We start from the raw sequence: 20,231 nt of genomic DNA, 5'->3' as shown, positions 1-20,231 counted from the left end.
CTTCACATTACTATTCCCTTATGGCTACTAAATGTTCCAACATCTAAAAAGCGGCAAACTAAACCATAAGTAAACCAGGCATTTACTCATATATGTCTCCCTAAATGATGGAAAATGATCTAGATTGTTTTCTGCAAATCTATATGTTATTTCACAGGTTACTCTCTGTTTAAAGCTGTATCTTCTAAAAAGTGATATTAAATACAAAAAATACAGATCATAGTAACACTGAATGCTGAAATAGTTATTAAATTTCCTTCTGAGCCAACTTCATGCTCATTTCTAGTGATTTAATAGAGAATATGCCTTTTCAAAATGCTTTTTTACTGATACACTGCATCATACATGTTTCTTGGAGAGATAATTTGGCACCAACAGTTCAGTGCAAATGCAAGAAAATAACCAGTTTGCCTTATAAGTAAAAATAAATTGTTTCTAAAAGCTAAAAATAACCTTAATTGAGTCTCTTCTCCAGAAGGTGAAATGAAAATTAGCAATCACCCTTTCAGTTAGCAACTCAGTTTTACACTGAAGGTCAGCCCTATTTTAGTGTCACAGCTTCCCAGAAGGAGCACCAGTGAGCATTCAGCTCCAGAGACACCAGAGCTTTCCAGTGCCTCTCACAGCAGAGCGGGAATGATTGCCATGAAATGCATCCAAAATTTAGAGCCTACTACTCTGCTTTCCAGGATATTCTGGGGTCCTGTGCACCTGTATAATTAGAGATGGAGCAGTTGCTTATCAATCTTGCATGAAATTTATACAACAAGGGTCAATAATATTAGGCTTGCATGAATGGACTAAAAGATCTTAACCTCACCAGGATGTGAAACCCATCTGCCATTTTCCTCCTCCTGTCTCCACACAAATACAGTTCAAGGATGATTACATTGCCACCGTCCACCATTAATGACTACCAGGAAAACTCCCCCAGAAATAAAACCAAACATTAAAAATGCATGGAAGATGGCAACATTACCATCCCTTAGAGCTTGAGGTCAAGTTCTACTTTTTTTTTTTTTTCCCCCTTTTCAGCAAAAGCAGCTGTGGTTATTTACACAATATGAGCACTTGCCTGTTGTATTCCTCTTCTTTTCCTAAAGGTCTCTGGTGGTTTAAGTCACTTTGAGATCACGTCCACCCCTGCTAAGCAATTAGACTTAGAGGTAATACCTCGTAATTATCGAAGTGAGCATCTGGCCCAAAGGAGCATATCTAAAACTTGCTCTGGTGCAGAGTGGTACAATGCTTACCAGAGTTCCCTAGACAGACTGAGATTATTGATGGAGGGACTCATTTTTAAGAACGGATTTTGCTAGTTCCATTAAAGGTTCAGTATTTGTCAACCGAGAAGTTTGTTCTGGCTGGTTGGCAATGATTAATGATTGCCATCTCCTTGCCCAGGAGAAGGAACACCATTCTGAGCAACCTTTGTGAAGGCCGTGATGTGTGCCAAGGGTAAAAACATCCCTATGTCCTTGCTGCTATGTAACCAAAAATGGACTAACCTCAGTCTAGCCATGTCTACTAACATGGGGAAAATATGTGAGGATTTTATTGCGAACCAAATTAAGATTTTGAAAATTATGTTCATTATTTCCTATTGCTAATGCTAGCAGAGCACAGCCAAAGACCACGTTTTGAGTTTCACCTTTGAACACAACTGAGTATTACATACAATGCAACCATATGGAAAAAACTCGCCAATTACATTGATCTAATGGCTTATTAGATGTCACTCTTGCTGCACACAAACGTAGTGCCAAGTGCATTTTTCTGCCTGAAATTGCACAAACATGACGTACCACAAAGGCATCCTCAGATGTCTGGATCACTGCTAGTTTCCATACATGACCTTTTAAGGAGAATTTAGGTCAGCCTAAATAAAACAGTTTGTTTCAAAATGGGGTGCCATATGTCAAAATGTACTTAGTCAGCCAGAATAATTTTTAGCCAAAAATTCAGTATTATCAGATATGATGCTAAAATCTCCGTACTCACGATTTTCTCATGCTGTTTGTGTATACATTTGAATATTTTGCACAAATTTGGTTTTGGTTGCTTAAATAAATCAAAATATTAAAAAAACTACTATCATAGTTATTAGAATCATTCTGATATCATTGTTTGTTAAAATCTTTAGTAATACTGCTAAGTTTCCATTATGCTTTTTATGGACTAAGTTCTGTCACTTTTTTTTTTTTTCTTAAATTCTAAACAGTCCCATTTGCTATGCAGATATTATGGGTAGTACCCACCATGAAATCCGTGATAAGTCAGGGAGATAGTCCCAGAATAGGATGTAGCTCCCATTTTGTCAGGATTGTACTGAATAACATACAAGAAGGTGCATAAACTACCTCTAGCTAAGAAAAGGAAAACTTGTTTCACAAGGCAGTTAACAGGTCCCTTTGTCTTGGCAAATATTCTTTCCCGTGTAGCAGACAAAGAGAGAAGGAAACTCCTATTGGTCGCTTGAGTAGAGCTATTTTCTAAAGAAATTCTTCTAGCAGAGTGGAACATGACAGTATTGTTATACTGATCAAATCTTACGCAGTGTGTGCTGCCCACATGCCAGACTTCAAGGGACAGAACAGCTGAGAGCACAGATTTTCTGGTAAAACAAGGTAAATCCAGCTAGGGTACTGGATTTCCCAAATATAGACCCAGTAGAGGCAGAAATATTGTACTCAAATAGCCTGAACCCTTTTGATGAGTAGTCCTCATCAAAGCTATGAAGAGAGATTTTTAGATCCTCATTAATCCCCGCGTGCCAGACAACGGCATGAAGCTGCCACTGGCCATGTTCCCAACACTGCAAAGAACTAATGCAAGTAGCACTGACACTAGAGCATAGGAACAGGAGAAGTGGGAGAACAAGGGAAAAATAACTTGGTCTCAATAAAAATCCACATTAATTTCTGAATACAATATAAACCATAGGACCAGACTCAAATTCTACACAAGAGAACAATGGGAATCTCAGGCTATCCGTACTCCCTAGCCACGTGTCCCCACTCAACATTGCCAGCTGTACAACTGCAAAAATTCTATGCTGATGGTGCTCCCACGAATTGGTGACTGATGAGGAACTCTTTTTCAATTGCAAGTGACATTAAATGGAAGGACAGAAAGACAATCTAACAATAGCCATTTTTACATACAGAATGAAATTCATCTTCCATGAATTTTTGTGCCTATAAAACTTGATAGCATGAATATTTGTTGAAAACTCACACCCCTAAATGTGATGCAAACTTAGCCAAAGCAAATGTTTACAGTTTTCACTCATCTTTACCACAGATGTTTCAGTATTTAGACAAAACTCTCATTTTACAGAAAACTCAGGCATTTCTTTTTCACAGTGAGAGCAAAACTAGTAAACGTATACTCAGCTAATTTCACTCTCGGAGATTAAGTTAATAGAGTAGATGGACTGCCTAGGGATTTTTCCCTTCATTTGTGAAAATAATTGAAAACAACTGCCCACCTACTGCAGGGCAACTGCAACAGTAATTTTCAGGCTGATAGATGCTTGTAGGTACTGCAAAATCAGGGGGAAGTAGGGACTTCGAAAGAGGATTGGAATCTTGAAAAAGTGACATGCTGCAACCAACCTATAACCCAGCATTCTATCAGGAGTACTGCATGTATCTGAGAACATAAGGCACATTGGAAAGGGAGGTCAGCTGCAGCCCCATAATTTATAATCAGTTTGTTAGAAATAATATTTGGAGGCAACACCAGCCCACAGCCTGGCTTGTAATTGGTAATTCACCCGTCTCTGTACCCAGCCTTCCATGCAATACCACAGGAGACTTTTTCCCAGAGGAAAGAAGTCTTTGTAAATAGTCTGAGAAATCCCCTTCTGATTCCCATTTCATTCACTTCCTTTTACTTCCCCCCCTCTTCTATTCTTTCCATTATCCCCTTTTCCTTGTAATTTTGGGCATGACTTTTTACTCTTAGAAAGTCTAACAAGCAGGTGGGTCTAGAAAATAACAGGAGTTAACTTTCAGATGGTCTTTCATAATTTACAGTATGTTGTTTTTTTTGGGGGGGAAGAGAAAGTCTACAAGAACAGGAGTTGAAAACCTGCTCACAGCTTTATACCTGACATAGTGAATATATATTTCAGTTTATTTATTGAAAATGCATCTTTGTTTAGTAAGAGTCAGAGATTTGGACTCATCCAAAGTGACTGAAATATAAATGACTAATTGAAAGAGCAGTATTATTAATCTTTTGTCTTTATACTTATGAAACATTCTGCCTGGTTTTACTAATATCTTCTATTATTAAATCAACTATAAAGCACAGAGACAGACCATAATTGATATTACCTTGGACATTATTAAAAACAAAGCCTTCATCAGAGGGTGAAAAACAGAACAGTGATAGAGACTTCTTGGAAAAACTACTGTATTTCACCATTCCATCATGTGTTGTCCTTACCAAGAGGAATACCCAGAAGCTTGCCTAACAGTTATGTCTGTTGTCTGCACTCACACAGATTTCCAAACTTTCCTTTAGGCTTCTTGACAACAGAGAGCTGTCATCTTTCTGAGGGTGTTTGTGGCAATTTTTTTCCTCAAATAAAATGATAACCTGTTTCCATTTATTTTTAAGATAGGTGAACATAAAAATGTTACCAGGAGTTGCTGAATATTTCCAGATTCTATTGAAGCATAAGAGATATGGAAGTTGAATGTGACATTTGCGAGACACACAATTTTCTACAAAAACAAACCCTAAGTAGCTTCTGTCTTGTACTTTCCAGAAAAGCCATAATTAAAGCACAACAAATGAAAAAAAATTATTTTGTATCCAGTAGTCTTCACTCTTGATCATTATCTCTCTGTATAAACATACATAAAAGTACAGAAACTGACTGGGTTGAACACAGGTATGCTTCTGATATTTCTTCCCCCAAAATGGCCCATTCTAAGTATCATAGGCTCTGTAGATGTTCTAATTTATGAACCTCAATATAATACAAATTTCAAAATGTTTTACAAATAAGTATTTATAGCTGCTTCTATTTTCATAAGGACATGCTAAACAGCAGCCATTGGGACACAGATTTTACTACTACAATGGATTTTAAACCTCTCTACAATAATGAGTCACAGATAATTCAAAATCCTACATGTTTTTTCAAGATATGAATGCCTAATGACATAAGATAGCAGAATAAGAACTTCTGTTTTCTAGGGCATCTAGCAACGCACTAAGGTCAGCTTCAGTGTTAAAATCTAGCAAAAGGGTTTCAAGAACTTGCAAGTGGAATGCTCTGTGACTGAGCTTAAAACTTAACAGAAGTCAGCACACAAGTGTTATCCCAGAGAAACAGAACATATTTATTCAGATGTGCAAACCTCATTCTGTCAGTTTTTGCACAGTTACAGTAAGGGCAGTAGAGAGGATTATGAGATGATGGCATTTAGAACCTCATAGAGAAGAATAGGGTTTTATCAGTTTTGCAGCAGATGTCTGTACATGGGAATGGAACACAAAAGTTAAGTCTACAGAGACTGCCATGTTTTCTAGAAGTCTCAGAGTGTAGTTAATGCTGTTATGCCAGTTTAGAAAAAGTAGGAATAAATACAGTGAGATAAACAGTGAGCTCTAAATGGATATTCTATAAAATGCAGAACCACTAACACAGTTAAAGATTCAGCCACTCAGAAAGAATCAGCAGACCCACAACAGAGTTCTAAAGATAGGATTGTTTGGATAACTTGTTTAGCTCTTAATTCAGTAAAGCACTTTAATGTATGCCTGAATCCATTGCTTTGGTTAGCAGAGATGTAATAATTCACATATGTAAGCGCTTTGCTGAAATTAATACTAAACTACACATATATGATCCCCTGCATGTAATGAATCTTCTGTACTGTCTTAATATATGTGCATGTATTGTGGGATTGTTCTATAGCCAGACACCACGAAGGATAACAGAGGTACTCTGGGAAAATGGTATATATGAATAATAATTTCATATAAACAATGTCAAACCAGCAGAATTTGGCCTCTCAGAGCAAAATGAGCAAGAAATACCATTTACTATATGTAATGGGATGCCAGCAAGAGAATACTATACCAAACATTTAACTTCCTCCCTTTGTAACATTCCCTTTCCAAACATCTCTTGAGATTTGATATTTAAACATGCAATTTACCAACCTTCTCAACTCAATGTAAATATCTAACAGAAGTTAACTTAAAGCCTCAGCCTGTAACAAAACAGCATACTATGGCTTATGTTAATTCCATAAGAGTCATCTAAAATAGAAGTATATGAAGATGTCACTAAAGGAAAAGTGATACAGGCATGAACTAAGAATGGATACTACAAACTAGGTAGAAATATAGTTCAGTACTCAGATGAAAATGTCTGAAAACAGTTATTTATTGTTCTGGTCTATAGTTTTAAAGGGTACTCATCAATTACTTACAGGCTACTGGAATTGCCATACCCTCATTGGACTAGCAATTAATCTAACCTCTTGATTAGGAAATGACACAATAACCCATTTTCCTATTTGAGCCTCTACTTGTATCATGGCATGTAACTGGGAACATTCTGGCTAGTCATAAAAATATATTGAATCCTTGTAGTATACACTTGTATACTACATAATATTCTTTCAGATTCAAGCTTAAACTTGCATTGAAAAAAAGGGAAAATTGAGATTTTATTGCACTGTATTCTAAAAGCTATAACAGAGGCCTAAAACATCACAAGGACAGCTTTTAAAACCTTACTCCAAAATACATATGAAGTTTTCACTCTTCCCCACGTGTAAAGTCAGTGAAAAGTTTTCACTTAGTATCTTGTGCTCTATAGAACAAAAACCACCTATAGAGCACACAGACTTGTAGATCTATTACATCCTTCTATTTCAGGCTATAGGTGAAGGAAGCAGAGATGACTGAGCACAAACCTAGTTTTGTCTCTTGCACTAACTTATTTTTCACCAAGGCTCTTCTCTGTAATGGAACCCTTAATATAGGTCCAAATAATTTCAACTGCTTCCAGAAGCCAAACTTTAAAAAGGTAATTTAGGAAGACATTCAGTCCAACATCACCTTGAGTTTTTTTACTATTTGTACTTTTTTAAAAAAATTATTAATCTAAATTAATTGATTGCAAAACTATGTTAGGTCTTTATTGTCAAATGCAACCAAGTGAGTTTTATATATGCAGCTACGGTCACCTTTTTGTTGGTTGGTTACTCACAATCAACAATGTACATTCTTGATATTTTACAGACACTGTAGATACTCATCTAAAACAGAACATCTCTGACAGCCTTCAACATGTCTTTTCTGCCTGCTGTTTAAGTAAGAAAATGCATATGTTATAAAGAGAAGTAATTAAAACCAAGCAGACTACAAACTGTATCTTGGCTTTTAGTATAATTGCAGCATTGTTCAGTTTAAACCACACAAACTAAAATACAGTTTTTATCATTCTGTCGAAGAACTTCAAGAAATAAATGATCTCACTATTTCCTTAAGTGGATGACATAATTCTTCACAAAAAAACACTACCTCAAGAATAGAGATAGTTCGCAGAATAAAATGGGCATATTTGTGCAATTACTATGCCCACTTTAACTGTCTTGTTTCTGAGATAATAACTCTTGCTTCTTTTTTTTTTTAATTAAGACCTTACAGCACTTAAAATATCAGGTCATGTTTTATTATATTCATTTTATGGATTAGTAAACAATCCATAAGATATCAGATTCTTATTTTGATATTTATTTACAATACTTTGGTCTCTCGTTAATAATTGCTTTCAGCCACATATTTCAGTGATATGGAGTTTATGCCAGATGCAAATAGTGATTACTTGTAGTCATCTAGGCATGTTTTATGTACACATATTTTATCGTAAATTTTGGATCTCTGTCTACATACAATCCATAAAAATTAACTTCTTTTTTACAAGCTAAAGTAATGATTTTTGTGTTATTGATACTCATGAGTTCCCGAAAAGCACTTTGGACAATCTATTGCAGATCGTGGATTATTCTCCATCTTGACTGCCCATTGTTTATAAGGTACTCTGTATGACTCATGGTTAATTTACATTTGTATCTATATCTGATTGCATGACAAATATTAACAGGGTAATGGCACTTTGGATATACATTTACATTGCGTATAAATGATCATCCCAACGAAAATTCTTAAAACACTCAGAAAGCATTAGCCACTATATGATTCTAGCCAACCATGTATCTCTGTATATGAGAGGCAGTAATCCTTCCTCTGGCAATCCACACACACCCACAGGACGAGTTTCAATTATCTTCACAAAAAACATCTCCCCACTTTTTGGTTTTAAGCACTGCAGAAAAGGTTTCTTCATGGCAAATTAAATTTACATTGGCCAGAAAAACAATTCTTAACTACTTTGAGTGTCATATTAGAGAATACAAGCAGAAATACTAGTGAACAATTCACAGACAGTATTCCAGTAGTTCTGAGGAAAACAAAACACCACAGAAACCCACCTGCCTCTTTTCTTCTTCAAAAGGGAGAATTAATAACACAGAAGAAAATAATATTTTTTTAAACATCCTCCCCCCCCAAGAAAAAAAAAATAGCAGATGAGGCAGGAAACTGGGACTACAGCATTTCTGTGAGGAGTTGTTTCTCTTTATCCCAAATCAAGAACTTTTGTTTGATCTCATACCCCATCTTTCATCATACTGCAGGGGTGCCTAAAAAGATAGCGAATTAAGGTACGTTATTTCATAGCTTAAAAGGCCTATAAAGTGTCTGGACCTTCTTTTGTTCTTGAGGTAACCAGTAATAAAGCATACGGTTTGTGTATCAGTAATAACATCTGTCTCTGAAGTACTCCAGTCTTTTTAGAAAAAAAAAAAAAAAAGTCAATTTAATAACATCCAGACAACATTGTACACGAGACATTCAATTTGCTGCACTAATGCTCCCTGTTGCCAACATCAGCAGGTTCCTAAGCTACAGAGACTTGGTTAAAAATCTGCAGAATTGTTTGTAACCTTGAAGATAACAGACATGAAGCAAAAGATGATTTGTCACCAATATGATGCCACAACACAGCTCCCCATTTTCTTGTAGCATGTTTCCACAGCATCCACTTGATTTCATGTTTGTCTTTAGGCAAGTTTTCAGATAAATAAAATGAAAACATGTCATGGAGGTGAGAAAAACGTTCGTTCCTGTCTTATGGCAAAACCTAAATGTTTGGGGAATTTCAAAGCTCAAATTTTAATTTCACGTACAGCCGTTAATTGTCTCCCTTAAACTCAGTAAACAGACTTCTATTAAAAAAAAAAAAAGGCAGAGTTATTAAAGTTAAATATTTATTTCACAGATTTCTGATATAAATGAGTGGATTCAAATAATGATCAAGTGACCAGCAGTCACCAGTAATGACCAAGTATTTTCTTAAGTATTTAAGATAGCATAATGCTGTATATCACTCAATTTACCACAAACATTGAACCTGTAAAAGTATGCATGAAAGTTCCACATAGCTGAAGAGTTACCAACTGATTATTATTGTCTGCAAATATATTATATTATGATGAAATCGAATCCAAATTCAGCAAATTTTGAGGTGTTAATCTCTAGATTCAATTATAATTTTAAATATTATATATAGACCCAGAGACCTTCCATACTATGACATTTTTCATATAAAGCAGGTAAAACCAGGTTTAAACACTTAAAAGTCGTGGAACGATTTATTATGTAATTTTAACAGTTCTGATCAGACAAAGGCAGCATTAGCTCTTAGGTCCTTCCACATCATGATCATTTAGAAGCAGGAATAAATATGTTATTGCAGTTATGCTTTGTATTCACCCTGTACGAAGTCTTAGCACTGACAGAAAACATATTAAATCTCTGTCTTGTTGTAATGGCTCATGTAATGGTTTTTACACTAGAATAAGGTACCTGGTGAAATATGTAAGTGTACTGTTTTGCTTGGTTTCTAACAGTGCATTTGGATATAACAGTAGAAGCAATAACATACAGTAAAAGCATGACTGCCTCTGTTCCAACTGACATCAAAAATATATTTTGAGACTTAAAGGCTTACTCCTGAAGTTGGACATTAAAGTAGTATTGCAACTATATCATACCTGTAATTGTAAACAAAATACTGACTTGACACTATTCTTTTTAAATACTTATTTCAGCTACAAGGCGAAAACCTGTATTTTTATACACCGTGCTCAAAGCAGTTGGATTTACTGTTTCAGATTAATTGTTCTCTTTTTGGTACTTCACGTGTTAGAGCTGTCATGAATGAAATACAGAAACTTGAAAATACTGCAACTAAGTTTCATGAATGAGAAAAATTATGTACATAGCATAAACTCATTTATAATGTGAGAGAAACAAGCTCCTTAAGGGGCCAGACTACATATACAGACTCATTAAAAAAAAAGAAATAGATATTAACAACTTAGGTCCTTAGTCATACAAATAAAACATATCATGGTATAAAAATAGAATCCACTATATTTACATTTCAAGTAGCAGAAGATCTTAAGAAAACATGAGGAACTGGGTTTTTTTGGTGAGGAAGATAGGGAGTCATAAAATAAAGAGTAAAATTGAAGTGTTCCTCCTTTCAAGGAAACAGCTCAGAAGATAATTTTAAGTAGTCTTTCCATGGCCATAATTCTCGAGCTCATACACAAAATCAGGCTGACATCACCTTGAAAAATTCTATCACATAATTTAAGCTACTTTGGGGATTTACTCGGAGCCACACTGTTCTGTTTCAAAATTATTGCAACACTATTTTTACTCAAACATTTTCAGAAAGAAGCAGCTTATTAATAAGTTGTCAGGCAGACTAAATCTACAGTGACATGTAATAACATGCTCTTACCCCTGTTTACAGAGTATCTTTTAAAAAAATATATATAGAGAGATGACTGGGAAAAAAAGAATCACAGAATCACAGAATGTTAGGGATTGGAAGGGACCTCAAAAGATCATCCAGTCCAATCCCCCTGCTGGAGCAGAAACACCCAAATGATGTTACACAGGAAGGTGTCCAGGTAGGTTTTTAATGTCTCCGGAGTAGGAGACTCCACAACCTCCCTGGGCAGCCTGTTCCAGTGTCTGTCACCCTCACTGAGAAGAAGTTTCTTCTCAAATTTAAGTGGAACCTTTTGTGTTCCAGTTTGAACCCATTACCCCTTGTCCTATCATTGGTTGTCACCAAGAAGAACCTGGCTCCGTCCTCCTGACACTCACCCTTTATATATTTGTAAACATTAATGAGGTCACTCCTCAGTCTCCTCTTCTCCAAGCTAAAGAGACCCAGCTTCCTCAGTCTTTCCTCATAAGGGAGATGCTCCACTCCCTTATCATCTTTGTTGCCCTGTGCTGGACTTTCTCCATCAGTTCGCTGTCCTTCTTGAACTGAGGGGCCCAGAACTGGACACAATATTCCAGATGTGGTCTCACCAGGGCAGAGTAGAGAGGAAGGAGACCCTCTCTCGACCTACTAACCACCCCCCTTCTAATACACCCCAGGATGCCATTGGCCTTCCTGGCCACAAGGGCCCAGTGCTGGGTCATGCTCATCCTGCTGTCCACCAGGACCCCCAGGTCCCTTTCCCCTACGCTGCTCTCTAATAGGTCATTCCCCAACTTATACTGGAACCTGGGGTTGTTCCTACCCAGACGCAAGACTCTACACTTGCCCTTGTTACATTTCATTAAATTTTATCCCTGCCCAACTCTCCAGCCTGTCCAGGTCTCTGGATGGCAGCACAGCCTTCTGGTGTGTCAGCCACTCCTCCCAGCTTGGTGTCATCAGCAAACTTGCTGATAGTACACTCTATTCCCTCGTCCAAATCACTGATGAATATATTGATTAATATAGGCCCCAGTACTGACCCCTGAGGCACTCCACTACATACAGGCCTCCAACTGGACTCCACGCCACTGACCACAACTCTCTGGCTTCTTCCCTTCAGCCAGTTCGCAGTCCACCTCACTACCTGGTCATCCAGACCACACTCCCTCAGTTTAGCTGTGAGGATGCTGTGGGCGACTGTGTCAAATGCCTTACTCAAGTCAAGGCAGACCACGTCCACTGCTCTGCCATCATCCTTCCATCTTGTTATGTCCTCATAAAAGTCAATGAGGTTGGTCAAGCACGACTTCCTCTTGGTGAAGCCATGTTGACTGCCCCTAATGACCTTCTTATCCCTGATATGCCTTGAGATGGCACCAAAGATAAGTCATTCCATCAGTTTCCCAGGGCTGGAAGTGAGGCTGATCTGTCTATAGTTACCCAGGTCCTCCTTCTTGCCTGTTTTGAAGACTGGAGTGACACTTGCTTTCCTTCAGTCCTCAGGCACCTCTCCCATTTCCCAAGACTTGGCAAAGATGAAGGAGGGTGGTCCAGCAATGACCTCAGCCAGCTTCCTCTGCACCCATGGGTGCCAGTTTGTCAGTGACAAACTCTAACTATGAAGAGTGAAAATGCAAATAACAATTAATTTTCTTGAGATGTGACCCAGCTAAGTACAACAAATACCAAAATAGGCAAATGCTGACATTGAATGGAACTTCCTTCATAATACTTAGTTTTACATCTTAACGTATTAATGAAATACCAAACTTCCTAATCCCTTCCACTACACAAAGGCTGGCATCAATTCACACAAATGTATTACAGCTCTCCTTACAATATGCAAGTACCGGTGTATCTTTGCATTCCTTTAAAGATGACAGACCTCCTAGCGTGTCCTGCTAAAAATCACAAAATGGATGAACTTTCTTCTTTTATAGAATGAAGTTACATAAAAGGAGTAAGCAAGGTATCTGAAGAGAAAAATAGATCTTCCAATTGCAGTTGTTATTACTCAAAATTCTCTGAATAAATATCTCTTAACCAACAAAAGGTAGAATAGTTGTATACCATTCTTGCTACACAAAATGACAATAATTGACATAGTATTTTCAGAAGATCAGAAAAAAATAACCAATTTCCCATTTTCTCTTGGTCAGTGATTGCTAATAGATGAGGTTTAGTTCAGGTAAACAAGGAAGAACAGAAAACAAATGTAATTTTATAAATGAGAGAAGCATGACTAAAAACTAAAAATCAAAACAACTCCTTTTTTCCACAGAATACTGAAACCCCAAACAGCACACACATATTAATCAATTAGTTGCTCAAATTTCACTTTGAAGAGCGAGGCTGTTGCTTCCACAGGCATATATAATAACATGGCAGGTATCTCAAACTACAAAAACTTCCTAAAATAGTCCCAAAACTCGCTTTAGCAGAAGATAAAAAATAAAGCCTTGCCAACTGCCAACTCTACCCCTCATTCTGCCAAACAGGAAATTTTAAAAACTGAGTACTACATCTGCTCCTTCTCCAGACATAATAAACTGTTCACTGTCGACAGTTCATACCCTTCTTTAGCTTCAAAAAGCATTGAATTATTAATGAGTATTTTGGTAGAAAAAAAAAAGAGAAAAGTTTTTCTCATTTAATGATGTCTCACAGGGGAAGCATTATATAATGGTGAAAAATGTACCCTGGGGGGAAATATTTCCTTAATATCATCTTATCCTAAGTTCATTACCACAGTAAAAGGCCAACTCTACCCTCAAGCAATATCACATAAGCATCATTTTTGTCATTAGTGAAACATCCAGTTATCCAAAATCATTTTTAGATCATTAGAAAGATTGTTACTGACTTTTCAATAGTCATATACTTTATATTGGATGTGACACTACGGGTTATCCATCAAATCAAGTTGATAGCATACTTACTTTTCTGTCTGGCCAATTATATTTTGCAAATATTGTATCATATGTGTCCACAGCTCCATCAGTAATCAGCATTATGGCTTGGCTACAAATACTTCCTTGTCCTGTGTGATTGAACTGGAAAAGATGAAGAGAAATAGGATCACACTGGATAAAAATGAATCTTGTCAAATTTCTATCATGCTTAGAAGTAGGTGAAAAAGTCTCAGGTCAAAAACATTTTATCACAGATATTATGATCTTACTGAATTGTAACTTCGGTTGCGTAACAGAATTGAAATTCGTTATATATCCCTATTTTATCAGCTTGAAAAATAAGAAACGTACACTTCACAAATTAAAAATATATTCCTTTGTTTTAGACAAATGAGATGTATTGATGCATCTATATAGGATTTTGCTTTGATTTAAACAAAATTTTAAAAGAACAATCTACACAAAAAGACGAATGATAATTTTACTGTGAAGTACAGAAGATACAATAAACTGGGGCATTACACACAACTCCTTATAGATTAGGTTAACATTTGATTACATGCTAATGAATGAACAATCTCATTTTTTTCTTTTCCTATATAATTTTCATATTCATTACCAACTTTGAGGTCAGACAAGGCCTCCTCCTACCACCTTTATCTTGGTACCAAAAAAGCCAATAATTACCTTGTCCCACCTCATCAGCCCACCTGTGCTGAATAGTGCCCAAAAAAGGGTGGTCCCATTTGAGAAGTCGCATTTAAAGGGGAATTACCTTGCAGGGACTTTGACTGATTCTGGATTGAATAAAAGTTATTCGGAATATTCTAGTTTGTTTTGGGCTAGCAACTGCTCCGTCTCTAAGCTTTCTGCAGTCTAACCACAGAAACAACTGCTGTTCATCGCAAAACTCTAAAAAACTGTTTTTCTAGAAAAAGTCCTTTATTTCTAAAAATGTTATCTTTGTAGATGCGTCTGCAGTAGGGAAAGGAAGTGGATGGTGGGTCCCAGCAGTGCTCTGTCCTCTCTTCTTCTACCACCTTTCTATATCTGAGTAATCACATCCACCAATATCATTCCACAACCATTTACACTATTTGCAGCTCTCATGCACATCACTTTCCTTTTGATCAAACAGGAACCTCAGCAACCAGTAATAGAGACATTACTTAAAGGGAAACTAAGGTGGGTTAATGGATTTATTAATAGCTATATTCTGGTCACTGCCTGTGTGAAAACTCTTCATTTCTGATACCTGCAAGGCAGTCTGTCCTTAAAATTCTTCAGTCCTAACAGTTTTTCCAGTCTTAACCAGACCCAGAATTATTAAAGTGGGATTCCTTCACTAGTATGATGTTAGATTGAATATTTTCTCATAAAGATGAAACTACTTTGTCAAGGGATATATTCTTCATAGGGATACCATATATTGAAAGAAACAAAGTATATTAGAAGGAAAATTAACACAGAGGGAATGCTTTCATGTATTTATTTTAAAACATTGTTCTGTATGTATTTGCATTATTCTACATAGTTATCTGTTTGAATATTTTGAAGAATGAGATTAAATTCAAATGCTCTGATGAGTAATATCTCCTCATATTTGTCTAGAACTTTAATTTTATTGAATAGCAAGAGTGATGAAAGTGTTTTCCATAATAATAACAATGACAAGGGCCTTATGATGAACTACAATTAACTCAGTGATTCATCAGTTAGCAGCAAAACTTTCAATGCATCCTGACATTTACAGCATTTGGCTGTGATTAACAGTCTTTGAAATGTCACAGAATTTTATTTAATTGGCTATGATTTTTTTTTAAAGGTAATCACTTCAAAGACCGCATTTGTCACCAAAAGAGATAATTGCACTTGTCACATGACATAGTAGGTGCCTAACCGCTGTCCCAGGCACTCGTGTATTCTTACACTGTAAAATGAACACGTGTAAACTGATGATTGGAAAGAATTTGGAAGTGGATTTTTATATGTGCTTTTCAAAGACATCAGTAGCAACCATCTTCAAGTTTTAACAACCTTGGCAAATACTGGAAAGTAATTGCAAGACAAAATTGAACAAGTTTAATTAGTATAACCCCTGAACCATTCTAAAATCCAATCAGAATCTTAATAGACTATTTGTATAAAACAAAGCTTTCTCTTTTTTTTCTCCTCTGTTTTTATTTTTTTTCTTTACCCCTTCTGTGTGTGTTCGTTGTTGTTTTGTGTGTGTGTGTGTTTTGTTTTTTTTGGTGGTGGTGGGTTGTTTTGGGGTTTTGGTTGGTCGGTTTGGCTTTATTGCTGGGTTGTGAGGTTTTTTTGTGGGGCTGGGGTGGGTGTTTGTTTTGTGGGGTTTTTTTTAATGTAGATGAGACATCCTTAGCTAAAGTATAATTCACAAAAATAGATGAATGGCACATAAAGGTCACATACTATAGACAAAGTGGAAAATGGTTAGCTGTACTCTTTTACGAAGAGAGATTAAGTAGCTTTTTTCTGGGCTAGGGTGCTTAACAGAAGCTCCCAGAGACTTTGCCAATAGGACTGTATATAATGGAAAATATTTTTATGCTGCCAATTCAGTAGGTATATGTGTATGAACACTTCAAGCTATTATACTCCCCTTTAAAGCAGAAATGCAAACGGTCATTACTCCACCTTGAATAGATCTGAACATACATGTAAGTGTGATCGATCATAACCTTATAAATCAAAAGACTATAACTCGTCATAGGTTTCATTCACTACATGGGATGTCAGTTCCCTTCATTCTCAAATCCATCACTTTATCTAATGAGATTTTTATACCACATTCATCATTATAATGTCAGTTGGCTCACAGATTTTAAAACAAAACAAAAAAAAAAATCTCATCTCACATCTTCTTGATCACTGTTTGTACTTTCTCTTTTTTTTTCCAGTTTACACAGATTTAGAAGACCAGTATAGAACACCTCTTATATTGAGGCTGGTTGCTATTTACTGTTGTCTGTTTCTAAGACTATATTTAGTGCCCATAATGGGATTCTTAATACAGAAAACAAGAAGGAGGTTGAAAAGGAAAGAGATTACAAGGAAGAAAAAAAAAAGGATACGCTTGTTGTATTTATGACCAAAATATTTATTTGCGGAACAACCCTACTAAATGTGAGTGACAATGATAAAGTTTCAAAAAGCATCAGCTGGCATAGCTCAATCTTTACTTGATCTTCTGTTAATTCATGAGCTGGGACTAGTTTGTCTGTATTCTTAAAATCCGATCAGGGTCAGTTAGTATACATACTAATTCAAAGGTATGTGATTTTTAAGAGATAGGATCTATTAAGGCTAGATATGCTGAAAAATGGATGGCCCAGGAAATGTTAAGCAAAGAGAAACTAAACTGTCTTCACAACATGAAGAAAACTCAAATCAGAATGTGCCTCAATTGCCTCTGTATTAAAAGTAAAAATGTACTTGTTCAACAGATATTATTTTAATGTCATCACATTTCTTAACGAGTTCTAATTTATTATCCTAAAATTGACAGTAATTTCTAAATTGCAAGCAAGGTGTCTGCAGTGGAAATCTGAAAAGCATCAACTTACTTCATTGAGCATGTTGAAAGCTTCATTTAAAGCAATGTCCAGCATCCCAATTCCTTTTGCAAAAAGTTTGTCAAGGTGTTCCCTGAAATGCTGAAACACAAACAAGGAAGTTTTATTTGTCAGTATATTGTTATGACATACACGCTGATATCGATGATCAAGGATTTCTGAGTTCTTCTTTAGACCTACTTCTTAAGCTTAAGTGACTGATTTATAAACACTAATTCATAAACCAAAGTAATTCCTGATTTATCCTCTTTGACTCTTGAAGTAACACTAAACTAAGGATGTATTAGAACAATAATAATGCAAAGGTAACAGAAGATATGTTTTTGGCGCATTATTAAATCAAACAATTTTATTTTGGTTGTTTTTTGTTTGTTTGTGGTTTTTTGTTTGGTTTGGTTTTGTTTGTTTAGTTTGCTATTTAGGGATACCCGTATCTTCTTTTCACTTCCTATAGCAATGTTTACATTATAACTATTGAGTTTCTAGGTTTTTGGGATCTGCTATTTATTAAAATTAATTCCTTCTGAAATTTAGCTTTGAGATTCTATTTTTTGTTACAATATCTTCCTGAAAAGATGGCAGACCCTAATCATTAGGGCACTGGAGTTTAAATGTATTTTTTACAAGTAATAATAAATACAAGAATGAATACAATATAAATGCAACCACTTGTTTTTCTGTATGTAACTTGTCATTTCATAGTATCTCTGAAATTTAGGTCCAAGTTGATCAAAAGGCACATCAGCATATTCTTAACTTCAACTAAAGCACCCTGGAAATTGAGAGTGGCAACGGAAAGACGGCAGATTCCCAGACAAGGGCTACTTCACCTGTCAGCAGCATAACACAGTGTGTTTTCTGTACTGTTTTGCAAAACACGATAACTGACCAACAATCAGATTCAGAGATCACTGACTTTAGTATTCAGGGTGACCTGAATATACATGGCCATCAGTTCATATACAAAAAGATTTACTATAGCACAGGACTGTTACATTCACTAAAACTATTCAGAAACTCAGAAAACACGTCCATTTTTCAAGAAATACATGAAGTTCATGTGAATTTAATAATGTTCACTGGAATTCTAAAATCTATCACATTTATAAAATTCTCCCAGAAACATCTTAACAAAAACAGTTTTACATATAGCTAATATTTTTAAACAGAAAGTGTTGTTAATAGTTAAAAATATGGAAAGGAGTTTCCTATTGTTTCATCAAAAACAATTTTGTAACTTCAAAGTTATAGGTTAACTAGATGTTTTAAAGCAGCAGCCCTATGCTGACAGCCCATCTCTCCCAGATACATGGAACAGAGTTAGTTTACAGTTACCACAGATGCTTCCCCACTAACACAGGGGATTCACCCTGAAACAAAGGAGTTATCTGAAAACTGATAAAGCTCAAATTTTTGGTTTGGAAATAAGTTTCTAATCTTACCTTTTCATAAGTCAGGTATGTTAAAATAAATACTTATTATGAATCATATTTCTTTTTGGAAGACATTACTGCTTCATAATAAGAGCTATTTTGGCATTAAAAACACACTAGCTTATAAAAAAAATCTCTGAACAATTCAGAGACAAGTACTGTGGAATTTTTATTACAATGCATATACATTATCAAGTATGAACATATAGCATAAACATATTGCCCAAAATTACTAGTAAACAGTATAATGTGTAGTCTGTAATTCATTTCACATGATCTGTCAGAACAAATATTTTTTTTGCCATAGCACTATATATATATATATATATATATATATATATATATATATACATATACACACACAGATTCTGCAAAATACACTGTTGAGATATGAAGAAATACAATAGTGACACTTTGATACAAAAACAGTAAAAATGTTAAAAACCTATTTCATGCACTATGAATTTTAACATATCAATATTTCTTGCCTACAGGCTTCAGAGTGAACAGATGCTACAAGGTGATTCTGCAAAAGGATTAAATAACTAAACTGCATGTGTGGTTTGGGTTTGGTCTTTCTTTGACTGGAGGGAGTTTATAGTGGAGGGTTTTTATTTGCTTTTTTTTTTTTAAACCAACTCTATTATCTGTCTTCATTTTTTTTGAAAATTCAGCACTCTGTATGTTGACTGGAAAAATCACACAACAACATGCAAATTTTCATTTCACTGTTTCCCTTTTAATCATACCAGATGCCCTGGATGTGTGGCATTAATTGGATCCATGCAAAAATAAATCACATTTCATTTTAGAGGCAGAACAAAGAATAGCTTCCTCGGATTGTTCACTCTACATCTAGCTGAGGCTGTTTATTATTAAACAACCAGAATGTACTGTTGTACTTTCAAAGAGGCTTTTTTTTTTCCCCTCTTAAAGAGTGCTACCTTAGTCTGACTTCAGAGGGCACACTATTGACACAACTATTATCTCTCATGCTGTTGTTCTAAGGAAAATTTATTAGAAAAAAGTCCAAATCTGCAAACATTCATTTTTTCCTATTGCACATGTGCAGTCAGTACTGCTTGCCCTGCCAGTCATGCTACAGTGCCCCCTTTATTACTGGAAAAGGCATTTTTACAAGCATTGTATACTTTTCATATGAGAAAACCAAAGCTTCAAAAAAGTACACCTCTCAAAATTTTTGTACGGCCTGCCCACACGTGCCTCCAACTGCCACTAAATAATTTTATCCTTTACGAAAGCACTACAAAGCAGAAAAGTATATTTCAAGCCTACTAGTAGTGAAAAAATGTCATGGCAGGACATTAAGCACCAAAAAAAAAATCAAACAGCTCAATTCCACTTTCCATAACTTTGAGAAACCAGATGCCAGAAGCAGGAG

General features: G+C 35.7%; 1 protein-coding gene across 9 annotated transcripts in view; it reads right to left on the bottom strand.

Annotated features, from left to right (window-relative positions):
• Positions 1-20,231, bottom strand: part of CACNA2D3 (calcium voltage-gated channel auxiliary subunit alpha2delta 3) — a 458,229-nt gene that overhangs the window by 198,140 nt on the left and 239,858 nt on the right. For all 9 annotated transcript variants that reach the window (XR_010475065.1, XR_010475064.1, XM_065075322.1 and 6 more), the window contains 2 exons: positions 17,388-17,477; positions 13,828-13,941 (listed from right to left, as the gene is read on the bottom strand). Coding sequence is in view for 7 of the 9 variants with exons in the window: in XM_065075322.1 (XP_064931394.1) it covers positions 13,828-13,941; positions 17,388-17,477 (204 nt within the window). In the remaining 2 variants the exon portion in view is untranslated. The remainder of the gene's footprint in view (positions 1-13,827; positions 13,942-17,387; positions 17,478-20,231) is intronic.

Source organism: Columba livia, chromosome 10 (assembly GCF_036013475.1).
Source record: "Columba livia isolate bColLiv1 breed racing homer chromosome 10, bColLiv1.pat.W.v2, whole genome shotgun sequence".
NCBI classification, from domain to species: domain Eukaryota; kingdom Metazoa; phylum Chordata; class Aves; order Columbiformes; family Columbidae; genus Columba; species Columba livia.
The sequence above is the reverse complement of the archived record's forward strand: the minus strand, read 5'-3'. Positions and strand labels throughout refer to the sequence as shown.